At 35.9% G+C, this 15,317-nt stretch overlaps 1 protein-coding gene across 3 annotated transcripts in view; it reads right to left on the bottom strand.

Annotated features, from left to right (window-relative positions):
* The window catches only part of RAVER2 (ribonucleoprotein, PTB binding 2), an 84,642-nt gene that overhangs the window by 36,277 nt on the left and 33,048 nt on the right, over positions 1 to 15,317 (bottom strand). For all 3 annotated transcript variants that reach the window (XM_054574202.1, XM_054574197.1, XM_054574191.1), the window contains exons 3-5: positions 12,043 to 12,512; positions 9,051 to 9,242; positions 3,915 to 4,041 (exon numbers count right to left, since the gene is read on the bottom strand). In XM_054574202.1, the coding sequence (XP_054430177.1) occupies positions 3,915 to 4,041; positions 9,051 to 9,242; positions 12,043 to 12,512 (789 nt within the window). The remainder of the gene's footprint in view (positions 1 to 3,914; positions 4,042 to 9,050; positions 9,243 to 12,042; positions 12,513 to 15,317) is intronic.

Here is a 15,317-nt window from a genome sequence, read left to right as displayed (position 1 = left end):
ATAAAGAATTTTGATTCTTTTTCTTAGTTTTCTCAGAGGCCTCTGTGAGGGCTACAGTTAAGATATAGTAAAGGACATAATAAAGTAAAAACAAACGAAACCTGCTGATTAACAAGTGTGGACGAAAAAGGGGCCACACTAAACCTGACAAGCTCAGGGGAGGCCTGCCTGGTGGGACATACAACCTCAGAAACCGAAGGAAACCGTATCAGATGGTCTGAAATTAAAACTTTCTAACTAAAAGCGAGTCATGGAGGACAGTGAAGTCCTAGGCTACTATCTTCCCTGACAAAGGTGAATCTCTATCTTAAATGAGCCTGTCTATTGTCTGCATCTACAATAAGGTGCCTTTGGAATGTCAGGGTGATTGCCCCCTTCCCAGCCACTCGGCGCCACAGTGACCGCAAAACCCCTCCTTGTTATTGTTATCATGTTAATTAACTTTTAACAATCCTATACCCACAAATGTAAAAGAAATATGTGTCTATTTGTTTTACTTTTTATCCAATCCCAGAGGTTTCCCCACTTTGTTTTCTCGTGACCCCATAATCGATCACCAATGGATTTCCTGTAACCCTTACACTTCCTCTTTCTATTATAATGTATAAAAAATGTGCAAAACTACCATTCTCTGGAGAATTTTCTAAATCCGTTGAGATTTTTCTTCCCAGCAACTGTCATCAATTTGGCTCAAATAAACTCATAAAAATTCTCAACAGGTTTAAATGTTTCTTGACACAAGACACTTTGTCTTTCCTGAATACCAAAAAACTTTTCATACGTTCTCCAGAAGTCTGGCCTGTGTTCAAGTGAGGCAGATTTAATCCTCTTCCCTTGCCATTCCACACAAAGAAAAAGCCATGCTTAGTAAAATAATTTCTCCACCAGTGTAATATTTAAAACATCTTGCCTAAAATTGTGTAGCACTAAAACAAAGAAGCATAATCTTATGTCCATATATGTGTCTGAGAATAAAGGAGAATACATATTCTTAGATAAAAAGAAAAGACAAAAATAATTTCGGAGAGGAGTTCCTAAAGATAGCTCAGAGTCCAAAGGATTGGACAATACTTTCTACAACACCCAAGAGCGTGATATACTTTTAACGCTAATACGATCTTGGAACACATTAACAGAAATCAGCATAGTAAGGAAACCCCACGGCACGTTGTGCCGCTCAGACCCCATCTACAGGATACGTCCATGTCTGTGTGCACCTTGTTTCAGGGCAGCCCTGACCGCCTGTGCCTTCTCTGCGAGAGGACAGCGAGTGGAGGGGATCCAGAGAGCATATCCTGACACGTTATGGAAAGTCAAATAGAGAACTGCAGTCTCCAAAGAGAGGTAAGAGGTGTAAAAAGAAAATATGAGAACTGTTATTTATAGTTTCATATTAAAAATACAATTATTAAGCTTTAACATTTCTTCCTATTTGGGCTGACAAAAGTGCACTCATATAACTGACATGTAAGTGATACATATGCTGTATATATTGGAGTTCTGCTCTAAATTTATTTCACTAATAGGGTTGCAGAGTCAAAAAATAAATAAATAAAAGGAGGCCCCTAGTCTGGAGAATAGGAGACAGGAAAAACCAAAGATAACTGAGATTTCAAGTTAGTTACCTTCAAATATTAAAGCTTTTCTTAGAGAAGAAGCAAAAGATTTATTCTGTGTTTCTTCAAAGGAAGAACTAGAATAAGTGGCTAAAGATTATGGGAATTACTATCTAATATAAAGAAAAACCTTCTAGTAATTAAATTTGTCAAACGAGGGAATAGGCTGCCTTGGGAAATAATGAGCTTCTTAGGCTTCAATTAGCCAAGACATAACAAGGCTATCTCTACAGCATTAAAATTGTAAAAGAGATATCTGATTGCATAATAGACTGAGCCAGAAAAACCTCTAAAGCTGCTTCTTACACACAAATAATTGATGAGAATATGAAGTACTTAATGTGAATATTGTTGTAGGATGAAGAATTAACAGGTCCTTGTGCCTGTTTCCTCAGAGGAAAACTAAATCTTTGGAATTTCCCCAGTGACAAGGGTATCTTTGTTATGCTAATTAGGTGAGTCCAGGTGGGCCCCTAAATAGCTTCAGAATGGGGGCTGGTCACACCAGAAAAACCAACCAGGCGATTACAGGACTGGGGCTTTAAGCCACATGGTATCAGCCAGACCTCCTGACCTCCAGAGAAAAGAGGAGGACTGAAGATTGAGTTCAATATTATGGACAAATATTATGCTTACAAAATGAAATCCCAATAAAAATTCTGTGATGGGGGAATTCAAGAGTGGGAAAATTATAGTTTCAGGTAATGGTTAATAAGCCTAGCAGTTAAAGCATGTGAAAAGCTATGGTTTCAGGAACTCCAAGTATGGCCCACCCTGACTCCAGGAGACCAGGAGCCATTTGAGCTTTGTACTCCAGAAGAGACCATAAGCAATCAAGGTGGTATCTGAGCCCTTGTGTTCCAGGGAGAGACAATCTGCAGCCCAGGACACAGGACACCAATAAAGAAAATCACTGGTCAGCAGATGAAAGGATGTAAGGGAAATTGCTGGACTGCAGCTTTTATCAGATTAACCTCTTTCCTGAATTCCAAATCCCTTACCTACACTTCTTCCTTTTTATAAAAAAGGCTGGCTTGAAAGGCAATGGAAGACAGTCTGTTAGGATACAAACCCATCATATTCTCAGCTGCCGGCCATCTGAATAAAGCACCCATGAAGATTCAATCCCTGCCTCTGTTTATTGGGCCTGGCCGGTGACAAGCAGCATGAACGCCGGCTTCTCCGGTTTCATCTGGACGTCAAATTTAGTTCAGTAGAGATCCCTGGCTGGTTAACAGATTAATGTGCTGGGAGGGTAATGTGCCCTGAAGTCCATAAAAGCTGTGTTCATGGCTATCGCAGACCTAGCCCTAGGTGTCTCTTCATTTGGTAGTTTCTGAGATGTATCCTTCAAGATAAGACTAATCATAAGTATAGTGTGCTCCTAAGTTCTGTGAGTTGTTCTAGTAATTTATCAAACCTGAGGGGATCACAGGAACCCCCAAATTTGTAGCCAGTTCCTGAAGACCCCTTGAATTTGTGGCTAGTGTGTGAAGTAGAAGCAGATGTGTTGGGAACTAAGCCCTTAACTTATAGGATCTAGGCTAACTCTGGGTAGGTAGGTAGTGGTAAAAATGAACTGTAGTCCACTAGTTGGTGTTAGACCAGTTAGAGTTGAAACTGAATAAACATACTCTAAATATTTTTACTCTAAAACTTAGTGTTGAATATAGGAATTCATTTCCTTATAATGCTGAAATATACATTTTGTGTATGTTCATTCAGTTGTTCATTTCAGAAGGTAAGCAAGCTCACCTTCTCATCAGAGAAAGAACACTAAATAGGTAGATATTTAATGTATACCATAATGATTTAAGATTTCCATAATATTAGAAATAATGCTTTTGCCATTTTCTACAAAATAAAACAATTTTACAACAAAGAAATTTTACAACAAAGAGCAAAAAGGAAACACACCTTCAGCAGTTTTCAATAGAGTAGTTTTGCTAAAAATATTAGGGAGAGTATCCAATTCTTTGTTGGTATAGTCCCTAACAATGTAGTGTGTTAATTATTATCTGGTCTATAAATTCATGTCAACTGGGAGCTAAACTAAAGTTTAATATTTAACATTTGTTAATGGTAAAAAAAAAAAAAAAGTAGGAACACATAAGCAGATTGTACCTACCAAAAAGAGCCAAAACATATTATCAACTCAGATCATTAACTCACATTCATTGAAAAGGCCTAGAAAATTAATATTTTTGGACTAATTTCAATGCAGTTTTTTTCCACATAAAACAGCACAGTGAACTTCATGCAAACATTCTATATTTAATCAGTGCGCATGGTGCTTACCTGGTTTAACAGCTCGCCCACAGAGTTGGGGCTGTAGAAGAACTTGTAACATAGCAGGGTTGTTTAAACTCTTCATAATTTGTGCAGGATTTGGCTCAGGAAGTAAGCCCTTTTGATTACTGTGCATCTTCAATGAATAAAGAAATAGGAAACATTAGAACAAGGATAAGCACATAAGATGAAATTTTAAAGATTTTCTTCCAGAAATTCTCACTTATCTGGTAAGACCTATTTTATGATAAACACAATTTGCTTTGTATTGTATTATATTGTACATTTTTTGTGTGAGGTTGCCTCTCGCACACCTCCTACTGGGGAATAGGCCTGCAACCTAGGCATGTGCCCTGACTGGGAATCTAGTTGGTGACCATTTGGTTCACAGGCTGGCACTCAATCCAGTGAGCCACACCAGCCAGGGCATATTGTACATTTGTTGTATGCATTTGACCATAGTTCCCTATTATGCTGATATTCTACTAAACAGCATATACTAAAATCCTCATAGAATGTCTCAGTTGAATACAAATTGGCTTGGAGAAGACTAACAATTTAGTAAGATAAATCTCTTTGTACAAGCAGAAAGATGCCAAGGAGATCTAAATTTATTAACAGGAAGGTAACGACACAATATTAATATTTTGATATCACAGAGAGCCTTACTATAATGTTGATCTAAAGTGTAATAATGTCAGTTGCCTTGCAGATCAAAATTTTCTTATAATAAAGGTCTTAATTTCATTTCTTAATCCTCTGATACAAAAAAAAAGATGTACTGGCCTTATATATATATGCAATTGGGTAGCTTCCTAAAAATATGAAATTGTTCGAGGTTTTATAAGACAGTATGATAGATGAGGATATTAGTATAAGGTTACAAAAGGAAAACTATAAACTGCCAGCCAGGGAAAAAATGGAGAACTGACAATGACATCTGGAATCCCTCTACAAACCCTTAAAAAAAATAACAGATTTTTATTGGTAACATGAAGCAACAACAAGTAGTTACAAAGAATAACCAAGTAGAAGTAACGGGTACTAAAAAAAATAATGGAGAAAAAAATAGCAACTCTCCCTTAACTGTCTACTTGGCATTATTCTAAGCATTTTCCATGGATTATATCACTCAATCCTGCAAAAGAACTCCACAGAGCTGGTATTACAAGATGAGGAAAGCAAAGAAATTCATAAAGCATTATTCTTAACCTCTGTACTGTGCTGTAACAGATAGGTTAATGAGTTAAAAAGAATACATGTGACTGAAAAACCAAAGAGTGATCTGAAAGTTCAGTTCAAAGAAAGCTCCCAGAAGACATCAGCAAAGGAAAAATAGGGGAAAATGCAAACAGGCAAGACAAACCATAGAAATGGAAAATGCAAACAAAACAAAAGAGAAAAAAAGAGCAAGGGTAGAGGTGCCAACCTATATAAAACAGGCATCCCTAAAGAAGAAACCAAAAAAAGAAATCTTTGAAGATATAATTTTCATGATGATATAAATTGCTGAGAATTTCCCATCAATTAAAAAAAATTAAAGACCACAGAAAGAAAGGGTTTATAGTATTCCAAATATGAGGTATAAGGAGAAAACAGGTCTAGTTACGTTTTTGTGTGTGTAAAATTTAAGAATAAAGCTATAACAAAAATGCTAAAAGCTTCCAGCGAGAAAGAACATTACCTCCAAAGGCGCAACAAGCAGATTAATATCACCTTCTCTCTCAAAGCATCAGCACTGAATTCAAGAAGATAAAGAATTAATATTTTCGAAGTGCTGCAGGAAAATATATTTGAATCTAGATTTTTATATCCAGCTAAGCTATTACTTAAATATGCGAATGAAATAAAAATATTCCCAATATACAAATGTTTAAGTTTTAGCACGAGTACCCTCTCTGAAAATGAGAACCAAGAAACAGTATATGCAAGACATTGCATGATGCATGGAAATTAAGGGAGGTAATATCAGCAGTAACTTCAATCTTGCATACAAAAGCCAGGACCATAAAAACAAAACAAAAAATAAATGCACTGAGCGTTTACTGACAGAATAAAGAGAAAGCAACAACTATACACAAAAAAATCTAATACATTACTCTGACACTGATGGATTAAACAGACAAAAATGAGTAAAGATATGGAAGATTTGAGTAACAATAAACTCAAACAAACATTTGTACACACACGTGTACACAAAATTTTATAACCTACAACATAAAGTACATACTGTTTTGAGGCCTACATGGCACATTCGCAGAAATCCATCCTGCACCGAGCCACAAAAGAAGCCACAATATCCCCTTTCCACAAATCAGCATTGGAGACTATATTCTCTGATCACAATGCAATAAAGGTAGAAATTTATACCAGAAGAATAGTTTTTAAAAATTCCTAAGTGGTTATAAACTGAAAAACAACAACAAAAACTAATTAAGCTTTTAGTTGAAAAGCAAATCATAAAAATTTGAGACATCAGTAATCTAAAAATTTATGATACATAGATATAGCATCAGTTAAAAGGAAACTTGTTCTAAATTCATCAGAAATCATCTAGACTGAAAACAAAGGCACTAAGCATTGATATCAATAAAGACGAAGCAGAAAGAGTAAACCTAAAGAAACAAAAACATTAGAGAGATTAGGGCACAAATATGCAAAAGATAGAAATAATTAACAAAACAAAAACTGTTTCTTTGACATGATAAAACAGAGAAATAGAGGAATCTCTTACAAGATGTATCAAGGAGAAAAAAGAAAATACAATACACAAAGAAAACAAGGTGAATAGACATACAAGCTTTAAAAATAGTAATATAACCACGGGCCAATAAATTAGAAAACAGACAAAATGGATAAATTTGTAGACTAAAATTACTATAAATAAAATTATTTATACAAGTTTACCCATAAATAAAAAGAAAACAGGGAACATCAACAATATTTAAATCAGTAAATGAGATCAGTGTTCTACTGATTCCAAAATTAAGAATGGTACAAAAAATTTTAAGTACTTTTCACTTATGGACACATTTGCACATATACCAAATAAAAATGACCTAATCTATGCATTGAAAAAAATCATTATCAAATAAAATTTATCACACAATGACAGCTTAACATTAGAAAATCTATCAGTGTGATTCAGCACATTAATATTTAGGGAGAAATCATGTCCTGGCTGGTGTGGCTCAGTGGAATGAGTGCCGGCCTACGAACCAACAGGTCCCAGTCAGGGTATGTTGGCCTGGGCTGTGGGCCAGGTCCCCAGCTGAGGGTGTGCAAGAGGCAACCGGTCGATGTATCTCTCACACATCGATGTTTCTTTCCCCCACTTTCTCCCTCCCTTCCCATCTCTCTCAAAATAAATAAATGAAATCTTTTTTAAAAATTTAGGGAGAAATCACGATTATCTCTATAGTTGTAGAACTACCCTGATAAAGTTTAGTTAACAATCCATCATTTTTAAATCACAGAAAACCTGATAAAGGATATGTACCAAGAACCTATAGAAAACACCAATGTAAAACATTACTTTTGAGACTGAAACAATTTAAGATTTCTTACTACCATTGATATCTGGTCATGAAGGGCCCTGTATGTCATGCTAAGGAACCTGAACTTATGCAGGCATTAAAGAATATTAAGCAAGAGGAGGACATCATCCGATTTGAGGATGAGAGACCACTCCGTGGCACTGTAAGATGGACCACGGGGCCCGACTAGTGCCGTGGTGCTCACGCAGGAGTTATTCCAGTCATCAAGGCGAGAAAAGGTGAGATCCCGAGTGAAGTAACAAAGATGCTAACAAGTCTCAGGGATTTAAGAGACATCAGGAGGTGCAACTGAAAGGATTTGTTAATATTTCTGACATTCATATTTAGGGAGTTGGTAAGTAAGACCAATCATGGTTAACTAAGATTTTGATTCAGATAGTTTTAGTCTGGATGAACCGATGCTATATACAGATATCACAAAACACAGAAAAAAGCAAGTCCCAGAGAAACACAAGTGCTTTGGGTGGCGGGGGCGGGGGGAGTATGTTGAAATTGACCTATTTATGTAATATAAAAGTGGGATGTCTAATAATCACCTGGATATACAGATTTAGTGCTTAGAGTAGTTTGGTCCAAAAATTTATGCTTGAAAGTAATCAAGGATAGGCAATAACTAAAGCCACTGGAGTATTTAAAATGAAAAAAAGTGAGGTCAGCTAATGAAGTTTACTGACGTCAGCCCTTAGAGAAAAAGACCGAGAAAGGGGGTGCAACAGAATTCAAGGTAACAGAGGGTTTCAAGTATTGCAAAGAGGCCGAGCAATGATGGCTGAAAAGCACCTATGTGACCTGAATATTAAGAAATCCCTGTTAATCTTCCATGAGAACAACTTGAAAGATTTTGTTCCACCTAGGATTTGACCACTCTCTCTCTTAGAGTTGCCAGATTTAGCAAGTAAAAATACAGGATGCCCAGTTAAATCTGGGTTTCAGATAAGCACTGAACAGCTTTTTAATATAAGTATGTCTCATGCAAAAGTTGTATTTACCTGGCGATCCTATCCTCCATCCCCATCAACACAGTTTGGTTTCATATTTTAACGTCACACTCGAATGTTACCTTCGTCATGAAGTCTTCCCTTGCTCCCTTCAAAAGTGTATTCCTTCCTTTCTTCAACCAACAAATACTTACTATACTAAGTGCTAGGAGTAAGAACCATGAAGGAAGAATCCATCTGCATGGAACTTCCAAACTGGAGAAGTAGAGGATTAAGGAGACAGTTACAACAGAGAAGTAGCTGCAATGTGTCATATGAGTAAAAATGAGGCACACACTTATGAACAGTTTGGGAAAAGAGAGGCATGCTACACTCAAAATTTAGAGCAGAAGAAGAATTCAAATATTTGTTGAATGAATGAAATTCCTTCAAAAACTTTCCTAAGATGAATATACTTGACAAAACACAATTTCTTCTTTTGTAATGACTCTTGGCTTGATTTGACAGAGATGTCATTTATTGATTTTTTAAAAAGAAGAATGTCTTTATGTGGCACAAAGATAATGAAGGTCCAATCAATGATAATTAGGTTGGACAGATTGAAAAAGTATTAGAATTTCTTACATGCTAATAAAGAACAACAAACTCACCACACGTTGAGCTGCTATCAATGCTGCTAATGTGCTCCGTCCCGGTGCTCCGGGGGCGCAGAAGGAAACTTGGACTTTGCTTCCCTTGATGGTCACACCATCCGCTGCCTGCTGGACCTCCTCAGCATGCTCGGCCGTGTGATACTCCACCACCGCAAAGCCACCCGCGCAACTTCCTTCATCCTGTGCAAGCTGATGTAACGCATTTAATTAAAAGGGAATTCTATTATTGAGCTCGGAATAGTTATTTACAGTATATAATTTTCCAATTCAAGAACAAATGTATCAGAGCATGATATTGGTGAAAATACAGTGTTCATTCTAAAAATAAATGTACTAGTTGCTTAGAGGCAATCCTTTCTAAAAGGCGGGATGAAAAACAAGATCCTGTCATTTCTTTTGAATTCTTTGATCTTCTAATTTATTTAAAAGAAAAAGCCCAAAAGAAAATACACCCTACATATTAAAAATATGTAATTGATAACTTATAGGACGCTATGAGGACACAGTAATGGAAACTTTCTTTAAAATAAGTTCCACAGATACATGGACAATGAGACAAAATGAAACAATTATTTGACCACATATCAATGTAAAATAAAGTTTGTACTATCAAGGGAAGAGAGGTAGGAGGAACCATATTCAACTTTTATTTCAATATTTTAGGTAGATCCAAGATATTTGGTCACATACACCAACGCAAACCTTATTTGGAAAAACTATGCCCCAGTTTTATTAAAATACCATGTGCAACATACAGTCTTTATTTCTGAATGTGCCTTAAAGAAACCCCTAAGTGTAGAACTCGATTTATTTCCAGTCACCCACCTGTAGGAGTGTAAAGAAGATACTAAAGTCCTGGATCTGTAAAGACTGGTACAAAAGCAAAAACAAGAGCAAAATAAGACACTAAAAAGTTTCTAAGTTTTTAATTTGTCTGAATTAATTTAAACACATTCACACTAGAAAGTGATAAATGAGATAAAATTTAGCTTGCTTTGTCTTTGAGAAGACACACGAACAATCCTTCTATTTGGACTTGGCACCTTATAAGTTAATATTACAATTAAATAATTTCTAGTTTCTTTTCTCTTATTTTTGAAGCTTAACTTCTACTCTCTTGTATAGTAGATCAGATTTCAATTTTTCCTTCATATTTTTCCTTCCTTTTAAAACTGTCCTCATATGTCTTTTTCCATAAAACTTCTTCCCAGTCACATGGGAGAAAGGGAAAATATCTACCTCCTCCAAATGCTACTCCTACAGCCCCATTCCTTTATACTCCAAACCAGATCTTAAAATCAGATTTGTAAAAGCCATTAGTCTCTTTGGTCTCATTGGATTACAAGGTAAGAGACTGTGTCTTCAACGTAGCCTGTGTCAACCTACCAAGCAAAAGAGCCCGAATTTAATAGATCCACTGATAAAGGCATCATAAAGTTGTTTTCATTAATCTTATAAAAACTTTAAAAACATTTTTTATTATTCCTGGTTCATTATGGTAACCTTCATGCCTATATAACTTACAATACTATTTTAAGTCTTTCCAAAGACAAAATACGATCGAAGTCCATAGCATAGGCAGTTTTAGAGGGGAATTATTTCAGTTCAACGTGAGAGCCATTCAGTTATATAAATGGTCTGACTTGTGATCTGCTTTAAAATTTCCTCTTTATGACTAATTGTAAGCAATTTGATTACAATGTGCCTTGTTGTTTTCTTTGTGCTTTTGTGCTTGGGGTTGGGTAAGTGTTGCAGATCTCTGGGTGTAGAGTTTTCATCAAATTTGGTTGAAATATTTTAACAAAAGCTTAATGGTCATGAGCAAATACTGTAACAAACATTTTTTTTTCCTATGAGATGATACCCTTCAACTCAGAGATGCATAATTCAAATAAAATTTGTGATAAATGGCTTTTTTCTCATTTGTTTCAAAGCCCTTAAGTTAAAAAGAATTATGTATGGCCACAGAATACCACTATACATTTTTTTGCATCAAGAATAGCAAATCAATAAGACAACTTTTAATAACTGGTCAGGGATTTTATTAAAAATTTGTTACAAAATTTTATAAAGCTCTTGGGTGGTTTCTTTGATGCTTACTATATAGGGATTGGAGGGATGGAAATTTAAGACAAATAAGATGGTAGCATTAAACATATATTTGTTTTGTGTGGGTATATATATACGTGTGTGTATGCATGTATTTACGTATCTATATGATTATACATCTGACTCCAAGCTTCCTATTACAATTGTAGACTCAGCAAATGTATGATTAAAGAAAAAGGGATGGACAGGCAAGGTAAGAAAAAAAGGGATGAGAGAAAATTCATCAGTTGCTCTCCTATGTCTCTAAGGAAAAAAGTTATATGTAGTATGCACTTTTGTCTAGTTAGTCAAATATATTTAATTATACTGTGATAAGGAGCTTGAAAATTTTTACCATTGCTGTCAGTTTTCAGGATCTTTTCTAAATGTTTCACTTACCGTGACCCCATTAAGACAAAATTATATGTTCTCTTTAAAACTCATTATACTTTTCTATCTTCCATTATATCACTTTTCATACAGGATTTATGATTAGATTACTTGTTAGCCTCTTCTACGAAATTGTAAGGTATTAAGAGAGTATCTTTCTATATTTCTGATATTTAGCAATATAGTGTCTGGCATAGAGAAGGTAATAAATAACATCTGGATGGACGAATAGATCAGTGGATGAATTGGTGTAATGAATGGATGAAATAAAGTGAGTAAGTGACGGATTTACGTAGACATACTTAATTATACAACAGTATAGTTTGGCCAATCAACAAAAGGAACTGATTTAAAATTTACCATGACATTAAAGACTTCATTACAGACTAAAGTAGAATTAGATTATCCATTGTGATATCCACATAGGTATAACAAATTTGTGACTGCATGCAGAATAGATACATATGCAGACATTTTAAAATATTTCTAATGATATCTTAGGAATACATACCTGGCAAAACACAGGTTTATGCATACTGGAAAATACTTGCAACAGCTCCTCTGAATCCCTGTAGTCAGTAGGGAGTTTATCTACACAAAGGCACTTAGAATGAATGAGCTCTGCGGTCAATAGATTAACATCCATCCATTGTGCAAAGAGAGCTGATGCTCCCAATTGTTTGCCCAAAAGCTCCAATCTAGCCTTTGCAGCAAAGTCCTTTTTCATGTATTCTACAAATCCATAGCCTTTGGAATGGCCAGTAACTTCACTGTAGACCAGAAAACATCTCTCGATATTTCCATAAGCACGAACAAGTTCTTCAAACTCTTCTAATGTAAAAGAAGTGGGTAAGTTAGTAATACACAGCAAAGCATCTGTTGGCTGGAGCTGGACTATTAAGTCTTTTCCTCGAAAAGAATATTGATGAAACATCTGAATTGCATTCTGGGCTTGTTCCCCATTCAATAAGGTAACAAAAGCTGGAAGATAAAATAAAGAGTTTTCTAAGCTTGTGTTTTCAAACTTTTTTGACTGTGACTCACAGTAAGAAATACATTTTATGTCTTTGACTCAGTATACACAGACATATATGTTTCTGAAACACAAGCATGAGGAAGTAATACTCCTACCACATGCAAAACACTCAGGTATTTTCTATTCAATTGCGTTTTTTAATGCTGACACCCCCAGTAAACTAATATCATGACCAGTAACTGAAAGTTAACATACAGAAATTATATTAGGAGTTCCACTATAATATTCTGGGTTTTCTTTCTTTTTCTTTTTCTTTTTTTTTTTTTTAATTTTATAGGCCCTGGCTAGGTAGCTCAGTTATTTAGCATGTCAACCCCATATGCCAAAGTTGCAAGTTTGATCTCTGGTCAGGGCACATACAAGAAGCACTCAATGAATGCATTAATAAGTGAAACAATAAACTGATGTTTCTTTCTCTCTCTCCTGCCCCCTTTCCCTTATCTCTCTAAAAAAGTCAATATATTTTTTTAAAAGATCGAGTTTTAAAAAATTATCTTTGCAAACTACATGTAGATTTTATTCTTCTTCCCCCAGAAAATTGTGATGCAAAATTTTATGAAGCCTTAAAACCTTTCTTTCTTTTCATGGAGTTCTACAAGAACCTATTAGATAACAAAAACCAAAAAGGTATAGCAAAAACAGCACCAAAATGCCCAGAGGAAGCCAGTTCTTTCTCCAAGTCATGCGTGTTTCCTCAAAATGAATTAGACTGAAATAACACACAATTTGGTATACTTTTTGGGTTTGGTTTTGTTATATTTAATCATCACCTGAGGATATGTTTATTGCTCTTAGTGAGACAGAAATATCGACTGGTTGCCTCTCATATGCGCTCTGACTGGGGATCAAACGTGCAACCTAGGTATGTGCCCTGACTGGGGACTGAACCCATAACCTTTCGGTGTACGGGGTGATGTTCCAACCAACTGAGCCACCTGCCCATGGATCAATTTGGCATACTTTTTGGATGAACTATATGGTATGAAAAGATCACAGCATTATGATACTGGACAAGTAGCTTACTTTTGAATCTTTCTAAAACAAACAAAAAATCCGTCCTGTCTACCTAATGAAGTTGTTGCAGCATCAGGCAACAGATAAACGTGAGAATTTGTAAAACTGAAACATGATGCAAATATAGGTTCTAAATCAATGAGCTATTACACACATTCATACCTGATAAAATTAAAATGTAGCCATATTAAATTGGTTATCTGTTATAATAAAAACAAGGAATATAGAGATTTCAAGTAATATTTTAAAAAAGAAAGAAAAAAGTTAAAGCCCTGGTTAAAAGAAGCAACAAAGGGCAATCCTCAAATCACAAATAAATTGCTGTCTCAAAAGCTCCTCCCTCTCCGTCTGCTCCCCCTCTCTATTTGCAACAGACAGTGGTGTTGCTCCATGTGAGTGTTTAACACACCCAAATTAAATTATAACCACATTGCAAATATGCACATAACAAGAGAGAAAGAAGTAATTTAAATAGCACAGGCAATCCCACCAGTCATTTCACTCAAACTGTTCTTCCCTCAGTTGGGCTTAGCGAGCCATGTGGCTCTCAGAGTGTGAGCATCTCACATCGAATGTGAAGTTAACATTTAGAGAAACACATTTTTGGCTTAACATTGTCCCCACAGACAAGGAAAAAAACTACCAAAGAAATAGCTAGCTAGCTTTTCCAACATGAGGGAAAAAATGGCCTTCCTGCACTTTTTGAGAGAATTACTTCTTGGTTTCCAACATCCCTTTTTAAAAGACTTCAGTTGTTTTTATTCTTTGTCTTTCTTCCTATGCTGACATAAAATACCTTTTAACTGTTTTCAAAAACAAGCAAACAAGACAACAATTTATAAATACTGGTTGTATTTTGTATCAGCGCATAAACTTACCAGTTCAAATGTGATTTGAATTCTTAGAGCATTTGAAACTTCACCATTCCCTTCCTTAACATTCTTAATATACTCCTTTCTGATTCTCCTCATACCCTTCCTTCCTTAATTTCCTTTTCTAGATCTTTCTCCCCCAACCACTCCTATAACGTGGTAATCCTTAGGGCGATTTTCTGCAGAGTCACACACAGTAACACCTATGGCTGTATCCAGCATCCCTGAGCCACTGAATGTCCCTCCTCTCTCCTTCTACGCCCTCTTCCCCTGCACACTCATGTCCACTCCCATTTATTCAGTACTATGCGCCAGGTACCATGCCGGGCACCGTAAATGAATTGTTGAACAAAATATAAGATTCCTTTCCACATAGCTCACAATCCAACAGAGGATGGCACACATCTGACAAAGAGTTACAACAGCGGTGTTACCAAAGAAGAAACAGCGGGGGCTATAAAAGCGATTAAATTGAGCAAAATGACCTAGTCTGGGGCTCACAGGAGGCCTCCTATACCCTGGTAACTCCCAAATCTATGTTTCCAATCTTCAGTCCCCTATATGCCCACATACAGATTCCCATATGACAAAACATAACTCATGATCTTTATCCTATCTCTGCCCCCACACCAAATATCCAAATATCTCAATATTGCTCATCTTTCCATATTCCCTATTTCAACTGTTAGCACTACACTCACAAATCGGAAACCTGGGCGTTACACTAGACCCTCACCTCCCACATAAAAAGAATCCTCAAATTCTACCCTCCAAAGCAGTCTTGAACCTACCCTCTTTTCTTCATTCCTTTTCCACAATGACAATAAAATGATTTCTCAAAAACAGAAGTTTAGTTGTGTCTTT

Source organism: Pteronotus mesoamericanus, unplaced genomic scaffold, assembly GCF_021234165.1.
Source record: "Pteronotus mesoamericanus isolate MK-2021 breed Mesoamerican mustached bat unplaced genomic scaffold, CSHL_Meso_final contig_105, whole genome shotgun sequence".
Lineage (NCBI taxonomy): Eukaryota > Metazoa > Chordata > Mammalia > Chiroptera > Mormoopidae > Pteronotus > Pteronotus mesoamericanus.
The sequence above is the reverse complement of the archived record's forward strand: the minus strand, read 5'-3'. Positions and strand labels throughout refer to the sequence as shown.